This window comes from Mastigoproctus giganteus, chromosome 8 (assembly GCF_048544385.1).
Source record: "Mastigoproctus giganteus isolate SK-2022 chromosome 8, ASM4854438v1, whole genome shotgun sequence".
NCBI classification, from domain to species: domain Eukaryota; kingdom Metazoa; phylum Arthropoda; class Arachnida; order Uropygi; family Thelyphonidae; genus Mastigoproctus; species Mastigoproctus giganteus.
Window position 1 is genome coordinate 133,000,781 of NC_143582.1, and position 25,434 is coordinate 133,026,214.

The 25,434-nt window shown below is 38.3% G+C and overlaps 1 protein-coding gene across 3 annotated transcripts in view; it reads left to right on the plus strand.

Annotated features, from left to right (window-relative positions):
• LOC150081827 (LIM domain kinase 1-like) overlaps positions 1-25,434 on the plus strand; it is a 360,820-nt gene that overhangs the window by 224,477 nt on the left and 110,909 nt on the right. For all 3 annotated transcript variants that reach the window (XM_090378920.1, XM_090378921.1, XM_090378922.1), the window contains one exon: positions 17,956-18,183. In XM_090378920.1, coding sequence (XP_090235046.1) covers positions 17,956-18,183 — 228 coding nt within the window. The remainder of the gene's footprint in view (positions 1-17,955; positions 18,184-25,434) is intronic.

The window sequence follows — 25,434 nt, forward strand, 5'->3', positions numbered from 1 at the left end:
AACCCCTAGTTATGCCTTAAACACTTGTTTGATTTTTTTGTAGTGATGTGTGATGAGATTGTCATATTAACCTTTCTGACTGCTCAGTGGCTGCTTGACAGCAGTGGTACTGCCATGTTCCCGTTTCATGATAACATCAGTGACAATTGACTTTGAATGAGTTGGGCTGTCATCGGTGATACAAATTGACAAGCAAGCAAGCAAAGTGACATCCAGAGGACTAGGCCTTTTACAACACTCTTTTCAAAATCACTAATTTCAGCTCTGTGTGCCTCGATATGCTTACCTTACCACTCTGAATCACTTTTTATCTGGCAAGTCCAGTGAACTGTGAAAACAGGTACACATTTTTTTGTGGGGAGGAGGGGATTATGTGTATGTGTCTGTATATATATGCATGAGGGTTAAATAAAGCAGAAGCCAGGTAAAAGTTACCTATGTTCAGGAGATAATATCCCACCACGGCTGTGTTGCCTTATTCTTATTTTGTAGCATTCTAAATTCCATTTGTTAAATTGTTGCAACTTGTCTTTTCCAGAGCTTGAGGGTTTTTTTTTTTTTTTTTAATCTAATGATTCTGGAGGGAATTTTGAAAATCTGTAAAAATCTAAACATTTATACATAAATGTTTTAAACATTAATTTGTTCTTATTATGATTATGCAAGAAAAAGCCATAATTACTTATTTCTTGATGTTTTTTTTTAATATATACTGTATTTCTTCGATTCTAAGATGCACTTTTTTCCCCTATAAGTGTCTCTAAAAACAGGGGGCATCTTAGAATCGATCACGTCTTACAATCGCAGTTTTTTTTTTTTTTTCGAATATTCCTGCACTTTGCACAGCACCACACGTTTTGTTTTTACGTGGAAACCCCACCTCCAAGTTTGACCGTTGTCGCATTCTTCAATTCCATCGAAGAATAAAGTGGCATGGGTGATTTCACATGCTTTTGAAATGTAAAGCCACCGTTATTTCATTATAGCAGAGCTCGCTCAGTGAAAACTAGGAAGTTTTGTTTGTATTTTCGAAAGTACGTAAGAAGTGGAGTTACCGTATTTAGTTAATTTTGATCCCTTATTGCACATTAAAATGTCATAAAGGTTGCACTATGAAGCCACATTGAAACGAAAAGTTATTGTGTATGCAAAAGAATATGGAAATAGAGCTGCAGGTCGGCATTTTGACATTAGTGAAGTAAATGTTCATCATTGGAGAAATGATCATAATTCCATATTTTCGTGCAAAGCAACAACCAAGTGCTTTATACGGCCTAAGAAAGGAAGATTTCCGCAAGTCGATGAAGCTGTGATATGTTTTGTAACGGAGACGCGCAAAAGGATTACCCATCACTCAACAAGCCATGCAATTGAAAGACAGAGAAATTGCCAAGTCCCTCGGAATAGAGAAAATAATTTTTAATGGCAGTCTTGGCTGGTGCAACAGACTCATGCATCGTAGTGGATTATCGTTAAGGTGCCGAACATCTATCTGTCAAAAAATTCCTGCAGACTTTCAAGAGAAGCTGATTAACTATCAGTGACAGGTGATGAAATTAAGGAAAAAAAGAAACTATGAGTTTAGTAAAATTGGAAATGCTGATGAAACCATAAGAAACAGGTCCCAGTCTTCTTCGATATGCCTCGAAATTACACAGTCAACGCTAAAGGTGCTAAAGAAATCAAGATTATAAGCACAGACTATGAAAAGCAGCTTATCACTGTAATGCTATGCATCACCGCTGATGGTCGAAAGTTTCCACCATATTTAATTTTAAATCGAAAAACCATACCGAAAAATGAAATTTCCCCCAAAGATGATGTTATTGTGCGTGCACAAAAAAATGGATCGATGTCGGCAGCGCTTATGGAAGACTGGCTAAATGTTGTGTGGAATAGGATGTCCTGAAAGTCTTCGTAACCCATCTAGAATGCTAGTACTTGATGCCTTTTCAAAAATAAAATCGTGAAAAATGTGGTGACTCGGTTGTGATTTCTGGTGCCATGACTAGCCAACTGCAGCCACTCGACGTTTCAGTCAACAAACCATTTAAGGATTACTTGAGAAATGAATATGAATCCTGGCTGTTGACTGGCAACCTTCTGCTGACACCTAAAAAAAATTAAGAAAGCGCCGGCATCAAAATTGGCAGAATGGGCATCAACAGCTTGGAAGCTGATCCCAGAAAGAATAGTAAAGCACTCATTAAAAAAAATGTTGCATCACCAATGCTCTCGATGGCTCAGAAGAATCTGACTCTGAATGTGAAGTAAACTGTGATATTGATTCAGATGCAGATATTGACGGCTCAGAAGATTCAGAAAGAAGTGCTGATTAACATATCTACTGATAAATACTGGTACTATTGTTGTTAGTAAATTGAATTCTATTATAATAAAAATATTTGTTAGATTTATTTTATTGTTGTATTTTATTTATTTATTTATTTTTTGCTTAGAATGAAAGCTTTTTTCTGAAATTAAGGTGCGTCTTACAATTGATGGCATCTTAGAATCGAAGAAATACAGAGTATATATATTAGATAGTATGGATCAGAGCTGTAATACTCAATATGATCTACGTTGATAATAATATTAGTAAATTAATAAGAGGAGTTTACCTCAATATAGTACGTGGAACACTTCCGTATTAGTAAATTAATAAGAGGAGTTTACCTCAATATAGTACGTGGAACACTTCCGTATTAGTAAATTAATAAGAGGAGTTTACCTCAATATAGTACGTGGAACACTTCCGTATACGTATACGGAAGTGTTCCACGTACTATATTGAGGTAAACTCCTCTTATTAATTTACTAAGAGTGTATATATATATATATATATAAAATACTGTCTTCTGCATCTATTCATGTATATCACTCGATTCGATTTCACCAACTTGTGGATCCAAATTTCAGAGGATTCCAGCTTTCTATGCCAAATTAATAAACTATGCTTCCTGCTTATATTTTAAGTGTTTTCATGCTGCTGTTTAGCATTAGCATTAGTAGTGGCATATGATGCAAGAAATTAAGCTTATGCAGCATCAGCCAAAAAAAAAAAAAAAAAAAACCACTTCCACTTCAACCATTTGTTTGTTCGAAATACCTGTCCAGCTGAGCCTTAAATTAATTTAGGCTATCAACTTCCACGACAAGGGATGGAAGTCTGTTCCACCAACCAAATACCAGCTGGCTAAGGGCAAATTTCTATACGTCTATCCTACGTCTGTCTTTCCTCAATTTGAATTTATGCCCTCTCAGGTGATTCTTCTGAGCTAGAGGAAGAATCCCATCAGCATTGAGCATGCTCAAACCATTCAAGGCTTTATACACCTCTATCAGATCACCTCCCTGGTGCCTAGTCTCCAGACACTGTAATTTGCAAAACTTAAGCCTTTCTTCGTAAGAGCACTCCTTTGTTCCATTCACTAATCTTGTTGCCCTTCTCTGTACTCGTTCCAGCAGCTCTACATCCTTCTTGAAATGAGGCCTCCAGACCTGTATACAGTACTCTAGGTGTGGCCTGACCATTGCCTTATACAAGGGAATAATCACTTCCTTATTCCTGCTGGAAAAATTCCTGTATATCATTGACAATACTCCATGAGCTACTCTTGCAGCCCGTCTGCACTGCTCAGAGAACTTCATATCTGCCTGCACAACCACCCCCAAGTCCCTTTCATTCTCTACCACTGTCAGTGTAGTACCACAGAGTTGATACGTCGCTCTGGGGTTGCTGTTTCCCATGTGTAGCACTTTACATTTGTCAATGTTAAACTTCATTTGCCACCTCTCAGCCCATCTGCTCAACCTCAAACCATTCAAGGCTTTATACACCTCTATCAGATCACCTCGCTGGTACCTGGTCTCCAGACTGTAATTTGCAAAACTTAAGCCTTTCTTCGTAAGAGCAACCATTCATTCCGTTCACTAACCTTGTTGCCCTTCTCTGTACTCGTTCCAGCAGCTCTACATCATCCTTCTTGAAATGAGGCCTCCAGACCTGTATACAGTACTCTAGGTGTGGCCTGACCATTGCCTTATACAAGGGAATAATCACCTCCTTATCCCTGCTAGAAAATTCCTATATATCATTGACAATACACCATGAGCTACTCTTGTAGCCTGTATGCACCTGCTCAGAGAACTTCATATCTGCCTGCACAATTACTCCCAGGTCCTTTTCATTCTCTACCACTGAAAGTGTAGCATCACAGAGTTGATACGTTGCTCTGGGGTTGCTGTTTCCCATATGTAGTACTTTACATTTGTCAATGTTAAACTTCATTTGCCACCTCTCAGGACATCTGCTCAACCTTTCCAGATCCTGTTGCAGCAACATAGTGTCAGTAGTGTCCTTGACAACCCTGCCAACCTTTGTATCGTCTGCAAACTTGGACATTAAGCTTGATTTACCATCATCAATATCATTTATAAATACAGAAAACAATAATGGACCCAACACTGAACCCTGCGGGACTCCACTAATAACATTAGTCCACGAGGAGCAGTGTCCATTGATTACCACTCTGTCTTCTTCCCCTCAACCACCCCTTTATCTCTAGCAGCAATTTGCCTCCAATGCCACACTGCTCCAATTTGTGCAGCAGTCTTCCATGTGCAACAGTATCAAAGACCTTTCTAAGATCCAAGTATATAATATCAAAGTTATTACCTGCATCCAGTTCCTTTGTGACTGCATCATAGTATCCAATCAAATTGGTCAGGCAAGACTTCCCCTTAACAAAACCATGCTGTGTCCAAGCTATAACTGAAGTCTTGTCTAGATGATCCTGTAGTGCTTCTTTAACCAGTGCCTCCATTAATTTTCCTGGAACAGAAGTTAAACTCAAGGTCTCTAATTACTTGTGTCAGCCTTTGATCCTCCTTTGTGAATTGGGGTCACATTTGCACATCTCCAGTCTGTGGGTACCTCCCCTGAGTCCAAGGAAGCTTTCATAATTATGGCTAAGGGTTTGCTTACTTCCTTTGCTGCCTCCTTTAATATAACTGGATAGATCCCATCCACCCCAGGTGCCTTTCTTGTGTTTATCTTCAACAATTTCTCCTCCACTTTACTCTCAGTTATTACAAGATTCTCTAGCTTACTACCAGAATTGAATACACCTCTGGCATTCCCCTCGCTGAATAACACCTCATGTGTGAATGTGGATGCAAAATATTTATTTAGTTTGTTAGCTACCTGAGCAGGATCATCAACAGTTGACCCATCGATATCAAGTGGACCAATCTGATTCATCCCCTTCCTTCTGGAGTTTCCATAAGTAAATAACTCTTTGCTGTTTTTCTTTGAATCCCTTGACAAAGATTTCTCATAATCTGCCTAACCTCCTTTGTAACTTGGTTACAGATCAACTTATATCTATCATAGGTTTCTGTGTCACATGTTAATTTGTATGTATCCCGTGCATTTTTCTTCTCTGCCATATGTCTCATTAGTTCATCTGACATCCATTTATGACTAAACCTTGAACAATATTTCTTAGTTGGTATGGAAAGCCTAGTAGCTTCCATGATAAGTTCTTTGAATGCTTCCCATTTTGAATTTGCTGTTGGTAACATCTTTAGATGGTCCCGCTGTATAGAATTTAAATACTGTCTCAGACCATCGTAGTCACCTTTACGAAAGCAATAACCCTTCTCTTTACCTCTAATGGTAGTTACCTCTTTGAGTAAATCGCACTTCAGCACACTGTGATCACTTCCACCTAGTGGTTCCGCAGATTCTTAATGCATGAAGAATCACTACTGGTAATCAAATCAAGAGTATTACTCCCTCTTGTTGCCTCCCGAACATGCTCTTGTAGAAAACAATCATCCAATGAATCCCCAAATAGCCTTGCTAGTGTGTGAGTGACCAGCCCACAAATTCCAGTAAATATCTGGGAAATTAAAATCCCCCATTGTAAGACTCTCTGATGTACTGGCCCACTCTATTTCCCTGTACAGTTTCATATTATACTCATCAGAGTAATTAGGCCTATAGCACACTCCTACTCTCAATTTTGATCTCCCAATGCTTATGTCACACCAAACTGACTCGACACTGCACTGTCCAGCGATGTCGACTGGCTTCACTTCCTTGGATTTTATGTGTTTCTTAACTAATAGCATAACCCCTCCTCCCTTCCTATCCTTTCTGTACACATTGTACTCCCCAAATTCCAGTTCTGCATTCCTTATATCTGTGTGACACCACGTCTCTGATATCCCAATAATATCTGCCTTTGATGCTTTGAGCAATACCTCAAATTCATCAATTTTATTTACCAAACTCCTAGCATTGGTGTACACGCAAGTATACATGCACCTGTTCTTTTTCTTAGCTACCCTAACACGACCCATGTGTTTACTTGTACCGCAATGGCTCCCAGCAGTCTCTGAAATATCCTGCATCTTGTTTTTCGGGCTTCTGCTCATTCCAATAGAAGCAGTGCAAGAATCACTTTCACCTCTGCCAGTGGCTACTGTTAATCTATTATTCTTTGTATCCCCCCCCAAGCTAGCAGTTTTCTGACCCACCTAACACTGCCTCGATAGCATCAGCAAATATTCTTGCACCCTTTTTATTTATCCCTCCTATCGTGTCTTGGTAGAATTGCCGACTCTTTCAATTTCAACCCTAATTCACGGCTTTTTTCAACAGTGACCTGTACTTGTTAAGTAATTCTGCCAGTCTCATACTCTTGATATCATTTGTGCCAATGTGTACAACTATATCACCTTTTGTGCCCTTAAAAGATGATATCTGCTCTACAACATCATCTATAACGTCATCTACAACATCATGTTTAGTATTACTATTAGTAGTGTTAAAAATGATTGAAAGAATCAAGCATATATACATCATGAAAAAAAAAAAAAAAAAACAGTTTGCTGTTTCTTCTAATAATTTATCCACTGTCTTAAATTTATTCAAACTACCAACTTGCACATCTCCAAGGTGAAGTTTGTTCCAACAATCAGTGTTACTCACCAGCTGAAAGTAAGTTTCTGCATATCTACCTTGCATGTATCCATTATTTTCCAATTTAAATTTGTTTCTTTGTATATGTTATTTAAGAAAGAATATGGATGCCATCGGCATATAGCATACTCAGCCCTATTTAAAGCCTTAAACACTTCAATCAGGTCTCCTTGCAGGAACCTAGTTTCCAGGTGTTGCAATTTACAGTGCTGAAGTCTTTCTCGGTAAGAGAATCCTTTGGCACCCCTGCCTTATCTTGTGTCCCTCAATATGGGCACATGTCCATGGTGAAGAAACCTCCAGATTAGCATCACTGGGGTTCATTGCTCACCCCCTTCAGTTCCAGACTACCAACATAGGAATACAGCATGTTTGCCATCTCTGCAACCTGTGGAAACTCGGAAACGGGGATCCTGGTAGCAAAGAGGGGTCCAGCTTCAACACACCACTTTGGCCCCTGCTTCAGTAAGGCAGGTGGTCTTGGGATGGCTCACCCAGGATTATTCAGCTACTGGGTTCACCTGCAAGTGTCATCTATGTCAATGCCATCCCATAACCTCATGTTCCAGGAGACTGGATTAAGGCTGATGGTTCAGTGGATATGATGTCTGGGTAATCCTGCTTTCCCACTCCGAAGTGTATTTATTGCTTGCCAGGTAGTGGACATTATATTTGGGCTTCGTGGGCGCTGAACAAAAAAAATAAATGCTTATGAATCCTAGGTGCCTCCGTAGCCAGGTGGGAAGGAGCAGCAGTCGTAGCACACTCTTCTTGATTAGACCGGGGTTCGAGCCCGTCACCACCAAATACGGAGCATGCAAAAAGATATCAGGGAATGACCACCGCACCGGAGCAATATGGTCTTAGTTGCTAATGCTCCTAAAAAAAAAAACAATTATGAATCCTGATAATAAAAACTTCTTCTGGGACTCCATCACTTCCCTAATAGATAATAATTTAGTTGACAGTAATGTCATCAATGCAGTGAAATGGTTGAAATGTCTAGAATGGGAGAGATACCAGGACTTACACCATGCTTCCTAGTAATTCATTCCATTACTGAAAAACTCATTGGGAAGATGTTGCCCTTCTTTATTCAGAAAGGTCTGGAAGGGTTGGCAGGGTTCCAAAAATCAGAGAAACAACTATGTTCCTGTGATGTTCTAATAGAAACCAAAAAATGAAAAACATTCAGGATGCTCTTAAAGCCACCTCTGTTGGAGGTGGGAATTTCGATTACAATTACCCCTAAATAATACACAACTAAATTCATCTTGTTGCAGGATCTACAAGTGGGATCTTATGGGAGTGTCGGGAAGAAATCTGTTCCGAAACACAAGAAATGACAGCTATAAAGAGAATATTTGTGTAGGAAGGGGGAATCTAGTACCCACTAGAAACTTCATCCTTACATTCAATTCACCATTGTCTAAAAATTTCATCACAGCTGGATACCTGCACTGCCCAGTAAGGCCAGTATTCCAAATCCCTTAAGTTGCTTCAAGTATCAAAAAATGTGGACACTCACAAATGGCCTGTTGTGCCCTTGCGTGCACTCAGTATGGTGCAGAAGATCATTAAATCATGGATTGTTCAGCTACAAAACCTTATGCATCAACTGTCAAGGAGAACACTCTGCATTCCAGCAGTGGAAGGAGGAAAAAGAGATACAGAGATTCAAGACAGAGGTGAACATATCCTATCAGGAGGCAAGGAAAGCAGTAAAGCCAATAAATAGTAGTAAGCCTACATATGCTGAGAAAGTTGCAGGGAACCATTCCATTTGAACACAAACTGATATGACTGTTCTACTAAGAAAGTCTCAATAAATTGCATGCTATTTATTGAGCTCTCTAAAACAACCAAAAAACACTGTAGACTGCTGTTTTAATATGGAGGTACTAGATGACTTGGTCCTTGCACTCTTTGCAGAAGAGGAAGAAATGGACACAGGCCAGTGCTCTTTCTTTCCAAAAAAGAATAAATCCATTCAAATTCTTACAATGGAATTGTGGATTCCATCAAAATAGTGATGATATCAAGGTTCCACATCATGAACCAACCTGCTTTTGCTTACAGGAGACATATAAGGTTTGCCTTACTTCCATAACTTTACTACAATCATTTGCAAGACTGAACTGGGAATGGATCTGCCATTGAGAAGTTGTCATTCTTGTGGGTAACTATATCTATATAGTATAGTTACTTAACTATATCTTCAAGCTTTGCAGTTTGTCTAACAGTAGAGTTCCTCTTAACTGTTTAGTCAATCTATTTGCCACCTTGGAATGACATCTCCCAGGCAGACCTTGATCTCATTAAGCAATTGCTGTCCCCTTTTCTATTATAGGAGATTTCAGTGGACATAGTACCTGTGGGGTAGCACTGACATCAATGGAAAGGGTTGGACTATTGAGCGCATGATTTCTAACTCCTATTTCCACGTATCTGCTATACATTTACTGTGACTGGTCTCTTTATATGCTCCTTCCCCCTTCTCTACTCATGTACCTGGGAGATTGAAGATAACTACCAGGCTGCAATGGGAAACCATGCCACCCATCGAGGGTACCATAGTGGAAATCATGCTGACTGGAATGCCTTCAAAGATCCATCAAAATTTTATACCATCGCAGTCAGCCAGGAGCCATTTAATGATGCACTTTAGTACATCACAGAAAGTATTGCCCAAGTAGTGACAATTGCAGTTCCAAAGATGCAATTCCCCAAAGACCAGTTTCCACCATTTCCAAAACCACAGATAATCTAATAGCCTTTAAATGTGCAAATGCAAAGCACGTTACATCAAAGTCAGAAGGAATCTTGTGTCCTCTTCACATCTTCCATCCTTAGGTGGTGACTCCTAAGCTCTTCTGGGACAAAGTTTGGAAAATGAAGAGCAAATACACATCTCACTCTTCATTGATGTAAGAGTGTAATGAATGTTACAGCATAATGCAGTTGGATTCCAGCAGATTTGTTTTAAAAAGTGTTTATTCATTAATAATTCAAATTAAATACAATTGAAGCAGGAGTGCTCTTTAAATTTAAAAGAGCACTCCTGCTCTTTTAAATCTATCCATACTATGTTAATTTTGCATGAATGAATAAGCTTTATGCCCATTAATACTTCAGTCTACATATATGGTGTTATTTCTATTGTAATGTAAAAATTTATAATTGAATGATTTTTTATTTCTTCTGGAAACACATCCTTTCTTACAATAGAAACACAGATATCTTTTTATTGCAGTCTAAGAGGTTTCCTTTCTCATTTTCTAATAGTTTTCTGTGGATAAAATAAAATGAAATTCTGCTGGCCCCAATACTTCTAAATGCCACTAAAAATCAGAATAAAGCAATGGAAATTAATTTTCTGGGAGGTGTGTGTGGAATAGGAAAGATAGAGTGAGAAACATGGCCATTCAGGAGAAACTGGGAGAAGAACAATTACAAGAAAAGATTTAGAGGAACAGACTGAGATAGTTTGGACATGTAAAGAGAATGGAGGATAACAGATTGCCAAAGAGGATGTCAGAAATGAAAATAGGAGGTAAAAGACCAAGAAGAAAGTCAAGAATAAGATGGCAGGAAGAAGTGAAGTGCTGAGTTTGAAGAGAAGAGGTATTAGCTGAGAGGTGGGGGGGAATAATGGGAAAATAGAGCTAAATGGATAGAACTTATTTACCGACAAAAAGCTAGAACCACAATAGATAAGAAAGTAGAAAGTATACTTATGCCTCGCCTCAATAATGGCTTATAGGCCACACCATTTATCATGCTAGTAGTGGATGCACTGCCCTTTTTATTTTTTCTATTCATTTTGTAAATTATTGAAATAAAAATCTGATAATCTATATTTCTCCTATCACTATGCCCCACTGCACAGCACTGCACCATTCAATATGCCAGCACTTTATGAAGAAAAATCAGTTTTTTTTCACTGCATCCATTCTCTATGACAGTCTTATTCCCAATCATTTCCTTATGCAATATTGTCAGCGAGTTCAGTTAACTATTTTCTGCCCATATATATTGACAAAATTTAATCCTTAGGTGATCCCATAGGGATAACACGCCTGCTTTTGCTATGTTAAGAAAATTGCTGACAGTCAGTAATAGTGTTCTAGTATAGCAATATACACCTTGTAATCTGTACATAACAGTACAGATAACAAGGTGGTCTTTGGTATAAGAGAAAAGCAAAAGCATTGCTCCTGCCTCCCTTGTAGCAGACTTGGAAACCAGAGAGGTAGGTGCAATTTCCCCCAGAATTAAAAGAAACTACTATGGACTCAAAACTTTCTACCATATGAGCTCATCAACTCAAATCCTTGCCAGGAAATTTCTCATCCCAAAAGAATGAAAAAATACTTAAGAATTGCTGTGTGTATGTCAAAAATTGGAGAAATATAGTTTTGCCTAAAGATCTATTCCTGTACATTCCAAAACAATAAGTAAATTTAATTAAAATTTAATATCTTATTCTTAAGTTACAGATGAGCAAATGCAAACATTAATTTTCTACTTTATAGGAGTACAGATAACAAGATATCCCTACATTAAAGTTCAATTTAAAGTGCTTCTAATTTTTATATAGTTTGTATATTGACAAGCAATTCATGAATGCTCAGTATGGCTTCCACAGGTGATCAGGTATATGTCCCATCTGTAAGCAAACTCATCCCACACTCCATGCAGCATATCTTGAGCCATGGTTGTTATTGTATGATAGATTCTGCCTTGCAGTTCCTCTAAGGGTTTATGTTCCTCTTCTGGCAGAAGAGGAGCATGAACCCTGTCCACAATGTAGCCCCAGAATTGAAAACCAAGGGGTGCAAGGTTTGTCTACGATGGTAGCCATCTGATAGGTCCACAGCACTCAACCTGTTGATGATCCTGCTCAGGGTGCTGACAAACTGAATCTGTATTTTGCAAATACATTCACACATGAGGCATTCTTTAAGGAAGGGGATGTTGGAAGCTTATCAAACTCTAACAGAGAGCTAAATGATTTTGTAATATTTGAGAGGAAAATGGGAGAGAAATTGTTGAAGTTACACGTAAGAAAGGTACCTTAGGTGGATTGGATCTATCCAGTTATATTAAGGGAGTCAGCGAAGGAAATAAGCAAACAGCCATAATTATGAGAACATCCTTGGATTCAGGGGAGGATCCCACAGACTGGACATGTGCCAACGTTTCCCCAATTCATCTTGCTACCTCTACTCTGCCAGATAGTGACTGGAGGGACTCCGAATAGTGTGTATGCGAGAGGCATTGTCGAGGCCACGTTATGTCAAGAATCTGGGTATTTTCTTACCATATGTATGCCATATCGAGGCATTGTCGAGGCCACGTTATGTCAAGAATCTGGGTATATTCTTACCATGTGTATGCCATGTTGAAAAATTTCATTAATTCATACAGCATATCCCCACTGCCCCCACTTTTTCTTACGATTGAATACACCATGAATTGTCAAACTAATAGAGAAAACTTATCTGCGGAAAGATCTAAACTTCTCAAACACTTCCTAGTTAATTTAACAAATATACGTGGTCTCAGTTCTAATCTAAACGATGTCCATTTCCACTTACAGTCTGCCAAACCCCATGTACTTTTTCTGTTGGAATCTTAGTTATCGGTTGATTCAACCACTGCTCATCTCAGTTGCCTAAATTATTCGCTGTATGATTCCTTTCACCTCAAAGGTGGTACTTGTGCATATGTCCATTCTGATATTCCCTGTCAGATACTTGGTAATTTAGAATCTCCTCTTTTCGATCTTCTCTGGTTTAAAATCTCTCTACCTCATTCTGTTAAATTCATCTGTTGTCTCTACCGTTCTCCCAACTACAGTAATCACTTGGAACTCTTTGACTTCTTCTTTTTGCAACTTGACTTTCTCCAGTCCAACTTTCCTAACAGTGAGGTAATTTTCCTTGGTGATTTTAATGTTCACAACTCTAGCTGGTTTCTGTTTTCTAGTCACACTGACCCAGCTGGTCGAGATGCTGAGGCTTTTGCAATTACTAATTACCTCGCACAGATTGTTCATTTACCTACAAGAATACTGAAATCCTAACTGTACAGCCAACATGCTTGATCTTTTTCTCAAAATCAACCCTTCTAAGTACAATTGAAGTGAGTGGTCCTTTAGGCACCTCAAATCACAACTTGGTGATTCTCCAATGGAGCCTTTATCTCATAACTATTCCCAACTTCGTGTTGTTTCGCATTACAAGAATGCAAATGGGATGTCTTGCGCGTGATTTCTTTTCTTGTTTTCCTTGGTCAGATTACTGTTTCAAAACTTCTGATGTCAACACATGCTCAGATCGTATCAGTTGAATTATTCTTGTAGGAATGGAATCCTTTATTCCACACTCCACTTTAAAATCTCTCCTTTATCTAATCTGTGGTTTTCAAATAAATGTGGTAATGCTGTTCAAAAGAAAAATGTTGCATATCGTAATTGGCTTGTTTCCAATTCTTCAGTTTGATTTTCTGCCTACATCAAAGCTCGTAACAATTGTAAACCAGTTATTAATCAGTCCAAACTAGATTTTGAACATGCTAAGAGTAGAAAACTTGCTTCTTGCCCTAATGGTAGCCGAGCATTTCGATCTCTTTTCAAAGCTATTGGCTGCAACTTTTGCCCATCTCTGATCTACTCTGTCAAAACCAGATGGTTCTGTTGTCATTTCAACCAAGGATAAAGCTGACCTGCTAGCATCCCATTTTTCTTCCAACTCATTTCTTCCATCCCATTTTTCTTCCAACTATTAATGATCTTGGTAAGACACATCCCACCATTCCCAACACACTCCATTCAATGCCTCCTGGGGTCTTCCTTCAAAAGGATGTCAGAAGGATTTTGACAAATCTTGTTGGTAAGAAAGCTCCAGGTCCTGGTGGTATTTCTCCACTTGTTCTCAAACCTGAACTTACTCCTGAACCTACTTCTGTTCTTTGCCACCTTTTTTCACTTTTTTTATTCCTAAGGTGTTTTTTATTCTGCTTGGAAATTTGTTCATATCCATCCAGTTCCTAAAAAGGGTGACAAATTCCTCCCCTCCAATTATCATCCCATTGATTTCGAGAAATAAATTAACTGACAACTCTTAATCTATCTAGAAACCTTCCTTCTGATCAACGATCACCAGTATGGATCCCGTCAGTGTCGATCCACTGGTGATATTCTGGTTATGTTACTCATTTATGGACAAATTCAATGGAAAAATTCGATGAAACACAAGCAGATGCTCTTGACATCTCAAAAGTTTTCGATCATGTTTGCATAAAGATCTTCTATACAAGCTTCCTCTTATGGTTTGCCAACTGTTTTTTGTAATTGGTAATCCAGTTTTCTCTCTCTCTCTTCTAACTTCTCCACTAATGCTGGTGTCCCCCAAGGTTCAGTTCTTTCCCCCACTATTTTCCTCTTGTATATTAATGACCTTCTTCAATTGACCGGAAATCCTATCCATAGTTTTGCTGATGATAGCACATTACATACCACTTTCCAGTTTGAGAAACCTCGCCCTGCTAAATCAGCTTCAACTTCTCGAATATCTGCTTCCAATTCCTTAAATGCCATTCTCCAGTGGAGCAAAGACAACCTAGTTAATTTCAATCCTTCTAAAACTGTCTTGTCTTATATCTCGCAAAATAGATTCTTCTTCTCCTGTGCTTATCTTTGGTGACACTCCAATTTCTAGGCAAGATTGTATTTCTCTTTTAGGGATTACCCTGACTTCTAATCTCTCTTGGAAAAAGCACATTACAAATATTACTTTCTCTGCATATAAAAAACTTGGTTTTCTCTTTTGCTCTTGGAGTTACTTTTCTTCCAAACAGCTGTTCACTCTGTACAAATCACAAATCTGCCCTTCCATGGAATATTGTTCCCACATCTGGGGCGGCACCCCCAAAACCTCTCTCAGGCTTCTAGATTCCATTCAGAAGAGAGCAGTTAGGTTAATTAATGACTCATCTCTAACAGAGTCTCTCCACTCTCTGTCTCATAGACGTAATGTTTCTGCTGCATGCCTTTTTCCATGTTACTTCCATGGGCACTGTTCTTCTGAATTGACTTCTATAATTCTCGCTCTCTCTTTCAAAACAGTCCGAACATGTGCCGCCACCGGCCAACATCTAATTACTTTTCAACTTCAAACTCACAGAACCAACTTTTCAACTTCCTCATTTATTCATTCAACTACTGTTTTCGGGAACAACCTTCCTTCATACGTATTTCCTGAAAATTACAGTCAACAGAAGTTCAAGTCTAATGTCAACAAATATCTTCTTTCATCTGCTCAACCTCCAACTCATGCACGGTCCAAAGTACTATAGGTTCTAATACCTCTTGTATTTGGGGTTTACATAAAAAAAAAATAAAATAAAATAAAGGGATATCAAAGTGCGACTTGAGTAATTATGGACCATCTAGATACGGCTGCAGTTATACTTTAGACACATCATGGGTTAAGGGGAAATCTTGTTTGATCAATTTGATTGGATGTGGTCACAATGGAACAGAATGTAAAAAATTATTTTGATAGCATATACCTGGATTTCAGGAAAGCTTTTGATACACTTCCACATAAAATACTGCTGTACAAATTGGAGCAGTGTGGCATTAAGGGCAAGTTGCTGCTATGGATAAAGGGAATGGCTGAATGAGACAAGACTGAGAGTGGTAATCAGTGGAAGTTGCTCCTCGTGGACTGATGTTATTAGTGCAGTCCCTCAGGGTTCAGTGTTGGGCCCAATATTGTTTTCTATATTTATCAATGATATTGATGAAGGCACACCAGGCTTAATTTCCAAGTTTGCAGATGATACAAAGGTTGGCAGGGTGGTTTAAAGGCAGTAATGACAGTATGCTATCTGCCAACCTGCACTGGACCAGCGTGGCAGATTATGGTCCATTTCCCTCAGCATGAATTGTTGAGGAGGCTTCCACCCTGCAGTGGGTTGATAATGGCTGCACTTTACTTTTTTACTGTAGTAAGATGTAGAAAAGTTAGGCAGATTGGCTGAGTAATGGCAATTGAAGTTTAACATTGATAAATGTAAAGTACTGCATATGGGTATCAGTAATCCCAGAGTAATGTACCAACTGTGTGGTACTACACTCAGGATAGTGGAAAATGGGAAAGACTGGGGATAATTGTGCGGTCAGATATGAAGTTTTCTGAGCAGTGCAGACAATCTGCAAGAATATCTATGGTGTCTTGTCAATGATAAGCATGATTTTTGCCAGCAGGGATAAGGAGGCAATTATCCCATTGTATAAGGCAATGATCAGGCCACATCTTGAGTACTGCATACAGGTGTGTAAACCTCATTTTAGGAAGGATATGGAGCTACTGGAACAAATACAGAGAAGGGAACCGAGATTGGTGAGGAGAACAAAGGGGTGTTCTTACCAAGAAAAGCTTGAGTTGTACAAATTGCAGCATCTGGAGACTAGGCCCTGTGAGCTTATCTGATTGAGGTGTTTAAGGCTTAGAAAGAATTGAGCAGGCTTAATCCATTCTAAGCCTTAACATTAATATAATGGATTCTTTTCTCTTGTTTATACTACACACATGAATAGGCACAAATTGAAATTGAGGAAGGACAGTTGCATAATTGATGTGCAGAAGTTTGGCTTTAGCAGTGGGTGGTTCCATCATGCTGGAACAAACTTCCATCTGTTGTTGTGGAAGTTGATAGCTTAATTAAATTCAGAGAAGAAACAGACAAATTGAAAGTGACTACTGGAATGCCATATCCATTTGTTCCAGTCCCACTGTGAGCACTGAGTATAACTGAATCATGATGTTTTAAGCTTGGTAAAAAAAAAATTATTTGTACAAGAGTTAAATTATTATTAATTTCCTACAAACTATTATAGGGAATGAATAGGTGTCTTTTTTTTTTTTTTTTGCTAATACTATATAAGCTTGCTTTCTTGCATCATTTTCCAATGATAATGCTAACCCATTTATTAGAGAATATGCAAGAGGAAAAAAAATAGTGGTGGAATTCCATCATGCTGGAAGAAAATATCTGCTATCTCAGTGTCTTGTTTCTGTTGGGGTACCAGGAACAGTTCTAGTATGTCTAGATATGGGACACCTGTCACTGTCAGAGAATAATAGGAGTAGCATATCTAGATATGTTGAATCATGCGCATGTCCAACTCTAAATCTATGTTGTTCTGCTATCCAATTTTGCATGTAATATTTGTTCATGCTACTACACTTTAAGATGCTTGTTTGGCAACATGTAGTCATTCTTCTAGTCACCACTTGGGGCTCCCATCTAGCTTGATATTTTGACTTTTTTGAGACTGTGATTGAAGGTTTCATGTACTGCATCTTCCACAACATTCTCTTGCAACACTTGCACTGAATTATATACCCAATTGTGACCTAAGTGTGCCATCTAATTATGGCTATTCTGTCATGAGGCTGCATTGCTAATGTCTTTCAGAAACAACAGTCACTGAATGCATTTCTTCAAATGCAGAACAGAAAAATGTATGCTCACATCCCTGCACTCTGTGAAAATGAATAAAATTTTTGAGCACTGCTTGTGGAAGAACTATGAGTTTCCAGTAGCACAGCAGTAAACTTTATTGTTGGGACTTTTCAGAACAATTTGTTTGTCAATATATGACCTGATTAAAAAATTACAAGCATTTTAAATTGAAATTTAATTTAGAGATACCCTATATTATTTATGAGGATTGTTATTATTGAATATTGGATATCATCAGTGTTTGAATTGAAAGTGACTACTGGAATCACATTTCCATTTGTTCCAGTATCACTGTGAACACTGAGTATAACTGAATCATAATGTTTTTAGCTCAGGAGAAATTTTTATTTGTAGAAGAAAGTTAAATTATTATTTAAGGCATTTTACAACTTCTTACATCTTTGCATTTTTTACATTATTTATAGGATAGAACAGTAGTTGTAGCAGATTTTGGCCTTGCACGAATTATATCAGATCAAAGTCACCATTATTCAACTCATCGCTACGGAAAACGCTCAGCACCAAAAAAGTATGAAAGAAAAAAACGATACACTGTGGTTGGAAATCCTTACTGGATGGCTCCAGAAATGATGAAAGGAAAAAAGTATGATGAAAAAGTTGACATTTTTTCATTTGGTATTGTGCTGTGTGAGGTAAGTATTTGGGATTCTTTATTTCCTTTAATATTTTTTGTATCTTTTTCTACATGCACTTTTGAAGTATAGTGCAGCCTCAATATAATGGAGGTGTCAATGAAGAACTTAACACGCCCATTATAAGTGAAGCACATTATAGCCAAAAATAAAATTTAACCAATTTTTTTATAATTTTTTAATGTGAATACACTACATATAAAAAGAAAATCTATTAAGGAATTATTTTTTTTTTATAAGCAAATTTCATTTTCATTCTAAAATTAAAAAAAATAAAAATTATTTTTTTTAGCTTTACTATTTTTGCTGTCACTGGGTGAAATTGATTAAACATTAGAAATGGCAGATGCACTGTTACTGTACTTCTTTTAATAGTGCTGTACTTCAAAATAAAAATACAGTGCAACGTCAGTATAACACAGTTGTTGGGGGAAACTTTGAATACTTTGTGTTATCAGCTTGCCATGTTATAATGTTATAAACAAAACTAAAGTTTACTTAATTTTTTTTTTTTTGAATATACAGACTAAAAGACATATTATAAAAGGTTATATCAATCCTTTTTTATTTGTTCCTTCCCCTAATACAGTACTGTTACAGATTTTAAAAATAGTAATTAAATTTAATTTATCAGAACAGATGATGACTGTGTGTTTTTTTTTTTTTTTTTATGAAACCCCCAAACAAGAGAGGTATTAGAACCTATAGTACTTAGTACCATGCTTGGGTTGGAGGTTGTAAAGACAAAAGAAGATATTTGTTGACATTAGACTTGAACTTCTGTAGACTGTAATTTAAAGGAAATATGTATGAAGGTAGGCTGTTCCAGAAAACGGCAGTTGTATCAATAAACGAAGAAGATGAAAAGTTAGTTCTGTGAGTTTGAAGTTGGATGGTAAATGGATATTGGCTGGTGGCAGCACGTCTTCGGACTGTTTTGAAAGAAAGAGCGGGAATTATAGAAGCCTGTTCAGAAGAACAGTGCCCATGGAAGTATCTGTAGAAAGGGCATGCAGCAGAAACAGTACATCTATGAGAAAGAGAGTAGAGAGATTCTCTTAAAGGAGTCATTAATTAACCTAACTGCCCTCTTCTGAGAGAGGTTTTGAAGCATTGTCCCAGATGTGGGAACAATAATCCATGGTAGGGTGGATTTGTGATTTGTATAGAGTGAACAGCTGTTTGGAAGAACAATAATGCCGACAGCAAAAGACAGGGAATACTCTGACAGGAAATATCAGAACATACATATGCACAAGTACCACCTTTGGGGCAAAAGGAATCGTACAGCGAATAATTTGGGCAACTGAGATGAGCAGTAGTTGAATCAACCGATAACTGAGATTCTGTCAGAAAAAGTACATAGGGTTTGGCAGACTGCAAGTGGAAATGGACATCGTACAAAAGAGAAAACCAAGTTTTTAGATGCAGAAGAAGCAATATTTGTAATGTGCTTGTGCCAAGAGAGAGATTAGAAGTCAGGGTAAGCCCCAAAAGAGATATATCATTTTGCCTAGAAATCGGAGTGTCACCAAAGATAAGCATAGGAGCAGAAGAATCCTTTTTGCGAGATATAAGACAAGACTGAGTTTTATAAGAATTGAAATCAACTAAGTTGTCTTTGCCCCACTGGTGAATTACCTGGAGATTGGCATTTAAGGAATTGCTAAAGGGTATTTGAGAAGTTGAAGCTGATTGAGCAGGGCAAGATTTCTCAAAATGGAATGCAATGTGCTATCATCAGCAAAACTGAATAGGATTTCCAGTCAATGGAAGAAGGTCATTAATATACAAAAGGAAAAGAGTGGGGGAAAGCACTGAACCCTGGGGGACACCAGCATTAGTGGAGAAGTTAGAACACAGAGATCCATCTACCATCACTCTCAGTGAGCAATCAGAGAGAAAACTGGATAACCAATTACAAAAAACAGTTGGCAAACCATAAGATGGAAGCTTGTTTAGAAGACCTTATTGACAGACATGATCAAAACCCTTTGAGATGTCAAGAGCAATTGCTTGTGTTTCACCGAACTTTTTCCATTGAATTTTTCCATAAATGGGTAACATAAGCCAGAATATCACCAGTGGAGCGACACTGACAGAATCCATACTGGTGATCGTTGATCACACGGAAGGTTTCTAGGTAGTTTAAGAGTTGGCGGTTAATAGATTTCTCTATTACTTTAGAAAGAGTAGAAGTAATTGGATGGGAGGGATTTGTCACCCTTTTTAGGAACTGGCCGGATACTAGCAAATTTCCAAACAGAAGGAAAGACACCTTTGAAATAAGAAAGTAAAAAAAGGAGGCAAAGAACAGGAGTAAGTTAAGGAGCACAGGTTTTTAGAACAAGTGGAAAAATACCATCAGGACCTGAAGCTTTCTTATCATCAAGAATCTTCAAAATCCTTCTGATATCCTTTCGGTGGAAGACCACAGGAGACATTGAATGGAGCATGTTGGGAATGGTGGGAGGTATTTTACCAAGATCATTAATACATGAGTTGAAAGAAAAATGGGATGCTAGCAGGTCAGCTTTATCCTTGGCTGAAGTGACAACAGAACCATCTGGTTTTGACAGATGGTTGGAGCAGAGATGGGCAGAAGTTGCAGCCAATAGCTTTGGCAAGAGACCAGAATGCTCGGCTACCATTAGGCCAAGAAGCAAGTTTTCAAATCTTAGCCTGTTCAAAATCTAGTTTGGACTGATTAATAACTGCTTTACAATTGTTACAAACTTTGGTATAGGCAGAAAATGAAACTGAAGAATTGGAAACAAGCTAATTACGATATGCAACATTTTTTTCTTGAACAATCCTTAGCATATTTATTAGAAAACCAAGGTTTAGATAAAGGACGAGATTTTAAATTGGAGTGTGAAATAAAGGATTCCTACAAGAATAATTTCACTGACACCATCTGAGCAAATGTTGACATCAGAAGTTTTGAAACAGTAGTCCAACCAAGGAAAAGAAGAAAATAAATCTAGCAGGTCATCCCATTTTACATTCTTGTAATGCCAAACAATACGAGGTTTAGGAATAGCCATGAGATAAAGGCTCCATTGGAGAAGAGACAATCACCAAGTTGTGATCTGAGGTGCCTAAAGGACCACTCACTTCGACCATGTACTTAGTAGGGTTGTTTGTGAGGAAAAAGATCAAGTGTGTTGGTTGTATGGTTAGGATTGTCTGGTATTCTTGTAGGTAAATTAACAATCTGTGCAAGGTCATTAGTAATTGCAAAAGCCTCAGCATTACCTGTTAGGAGTGTTGGACTGGAGAAAGTCAAATACAAAGAGAGGAAATCATAGAGCTCCAAGTGATTACTGGCGTAGGGAGAATGGCAGAGACAACAGATGAATTTAACAGAATGAGGTAGAGATTTTAAGCCAGAGAAGATCAAAAAGAGGAGATTCCAAATTACCAATTCTCTGACAGGGAATATCAGAACATACATATGCACAAGTACCACCTTTGGGGCAAAAGGAATCGTACAGCGAATAATTTGGGCAACTGAGATGAGCAGTAGTTGATTCAACCGATAACTGAGATTCTGTTAGAAAAAGTATATGGGGTTTGGCAGACTGCAAGTGGAAATGGACATCGTTAAGATTTGAATTGAGACCACGTATATTTGTGAAATGAATTAGAAGTGATTTGGAGGTTTAGATCTTTTCACAGATAAGCTTACTGTGTTAATTTAACTAATCATGGTGTATTCAGGAGTAAGAAAAAGTCGGGATGGGACATGCTGTATGCAATAATGAAATTTTTGGATTGGCATACACATGGTAAGAATATACCCAGATCCTTGACGACGTGGCGTCGACAATGCCCCCTGCATACACACTACTGAGACTCCCTCCAGTCACTATCTGGCAGAGTAGAGGTAGCAAGATTATACACTAGCTGATCCGGAAGCCTCCTAAAGAGTTACTAATAGGTTTGGTCCGTACTAACTATCGGCCGGCCTGCAAACACCATTTTAGAGCTGTACCCTCGAAATGTAAGAAAGATTGGATCTTGCCATGATGTTCATCATAACCTCAAAAGTCATCAGTCATACTGCATGATGGAAGAGATGGGGTAAGGTTGACCGAAACTTAGCTCTGGAGACTAAACATGGGTTCCACCATTTCAAGCCTCCAATAAGCAGAGTTGTCGTATTGCACCAGTTTGTGAGAGTCATCTACCACCTAGTATTGCCTGGTAGCACAGAGGGGCGGCATTCCTCCATGTGGTGTGGGCGCCACACCTCGAACCCTGCTTACATTGGTTCACACCTGGGTGATAACCCACAGTGTGCTTGTGCATGGAGGTTATTATACCTAGGATTACTAACAGTCCCACCATTGTGAAGGTGCAAGCAGAGAATTTGGCTGTCACAGACCGTCTGGACTTTCCCAAAACTGCCACTTGACTTGAATGTCACCCGAATATCAGTTCCATCAGTATTTTAGACTCCTGGATAGCAAGTATAGGTTATCTGGCATATCTGAGCAAATATCTGTGACAACCTCAAGGACCAGTGGTGGTCAGTTGCAATAAATGAAGATGTTCACTATCAATCTGACCTTCTACTAAACATGCCACCTCGTTAGTGTTTTCACGCACTTTGTTCATTTCTGTTGCTGCTTCTTTACAGGAGGAATCTGTATTATCTTTGGAGTCACTCTCTATGTCAATTGCCTTCTGTTTGTTGTTATCTTCCAGCTGTTCACAGAGGCTGCAATTTCTTCCTCAATCAGGTGATGTGCAGTTGAAGTTTCCACATCCACTTCAATCCAAGCTGCCTAGTCATTTGCTCAAAGATTGGATGACTTAGGTGACTAAGTACTACCAGGTGACTTAGATTACCAGTAATGTACTACTAAGTATATCACAAGCAGTTTTTGCGTCTTGTCCAAAAATTACTCAAGGTTGTTATTAATGATCTTGTCTTTTCCAATATGGGGGGGGGGGTATCGGGTGTCTGATTATTCCTTATTCGAGTCCTCGCAGTTACGAGGATTTGAAAATTAAAGCTTTTTGCCTTGAGAAAATTGACCAAGAACTTGAATATTTTTTGTGAGTACGATCTTCTTCATGATCGTGCAACTAAATGCACGATAAATGTACAGGGGATCCTCGGATAACGAGGATCCCCTGTACATTTATTCCAGCAGTTTTCAGTTGCTGTTGGACTAACTTCTCTCCCATTCTAATCCAACATTATATGCAATATCTTTCAGTGCGAATGTTTCCAGAAATTGTACAACATGAATTTCTGAGTTGGTAACACCAGCAAGTAGCTCACCACAGGTAGTGGGCTGTAGACACTTGAATAATGTCTTGATCCCCTTGCCGAATCAGTGCAGTTGTGTTGTTTGACTGAAACACTACTCTGATCTTGCCACCCATCAATTTCAGTATATTTATTGAAAGATGGGCTGGACTGAAATCCAACAGTAACATACCCTTTTCTTCAATTTTTTTGGTTAGGAAGTGGTTGCTCACTAATAGTACAAACTTGCTTTCAAACCACAAAGCAAAAATATCACATATCATCCAAGCATTGGGGCAATTTTTATAAATCACAGATAGAGATTTTTTGTTGACATGTTTGAAACACCAGGGACTTTGACCTTTGACTTTTTATGATGCATAATGTCTTTAGCTTGTGATACCAGTCTTGTGTATGCACAGTAACAAAATATCCCAAGAGGAACCTTCTATCTGAAAAGCCACCCTTCAGAAGCTTTACCAAGTTTGGAAAACATATATATAGAGCACATCCAAATACCAACAAACCAGCAGGTATTTACTTAAAAGACCTAATACAGTTCCATATCCACCTTGGGATACCACACAAACAACATGCGATCTCATGTGTATAATTGGAAAAAGGATTCTTTCCCTAAGCAAAATTTCCAGCAATTACATGCAGCCTACAAAGACCAACATTGCAATTCCACACTGATATACACCGATGGTTCGAAAACAGAAACTAAGGTAGGAATAGCCGCCAAGTTCTTGAATACTGTCATATCCTAAGTGATCTCAACAGGGTGCAGCTTATACTGCAGAATTGGAGGCTATACACTAGCCATAAACCATATGTGGCATACCAAGATACACAGCAGTATAGCCTTCATGGGTTCATTCAATGCTCTGCAAGCCTTAAAGGATAACACCATAAATGCCCATCCGACCATATGTAAAATGCAAAACATGCTAACAAAACTAGCAAATCAAAGGCAAAACATAAGTTTCTGCTGGTTTCCGGATATGTAGAAATAGATGGCAATGAACAGGCTGACCAAGCAGCAAAACACACGGAAAGCCCGATCAACGATACCATAAAAATACCATATTTAAAGACTATAAAATTAACATTTGAAATAGCTGCGAAAGACAGTGGCAATAAAAATGGCAGGAGCAAGCTGGTAACAAATTATTACCGATAAAACCATTGTTACAACAATGGAAAACCAGTACCAAATCCAACAGACAAGAAGTTATACTGAGCAGATTAAGAATAGGACACACTAATATTACCAACTCTACCTCAGTGCTCTGACTGTAAAACAGTGCAAACAGTCCAACATTTTCTACTTGACTGCCATAACTTTACATGTTCCCAGATACAGTCTGTCCTCGTATAACACGTGTTTACATTACACGAATTCGATCATACACGATTTATAAATAGGGGAACGTTATCTTATATAACATGAACCGAATTCGCTTATGCGCGATTCGCCTTTGTGTTTACAAGAAATGGCAGTCGAACGCGGAATCACCCCAACCGAACGCAACACGATAGGAATGAAGAAGATTCAGAAAATGTATTTATGGTTTTTTATATCAGTGAAGGGGAAACACATTTCACCATAATAACGTAAAAACCAACACAATTCCAGCTATCGATATAATCGCAAATGCAATTAGATGGAGTTTACTACCAGTTTATAACAGATTCCATTAGCAGAAACGCAACTGGAAATTGTTTTTATTGTTTTATGGTAGTAACCCCCAGAAATGTGCTTTAGTAAAATGTGGGGTGTTAATAGTGTATCTCGGCCTTTACGGTGTTGTTTATTCAGTTGCTATACGCACGCAGCTTTGTTTATGTGTATTAAGCGTGCCTCCACGTTTTGTAATTAGTAAAATACTTAAAAGGTGTGAAAAGGAATCGTCCTGGCGAAGACACTGCAGATTCAGAGAGAGAGAAAAAAAAAAGCAATATCAATAAACAGAGGCAGACTGTGT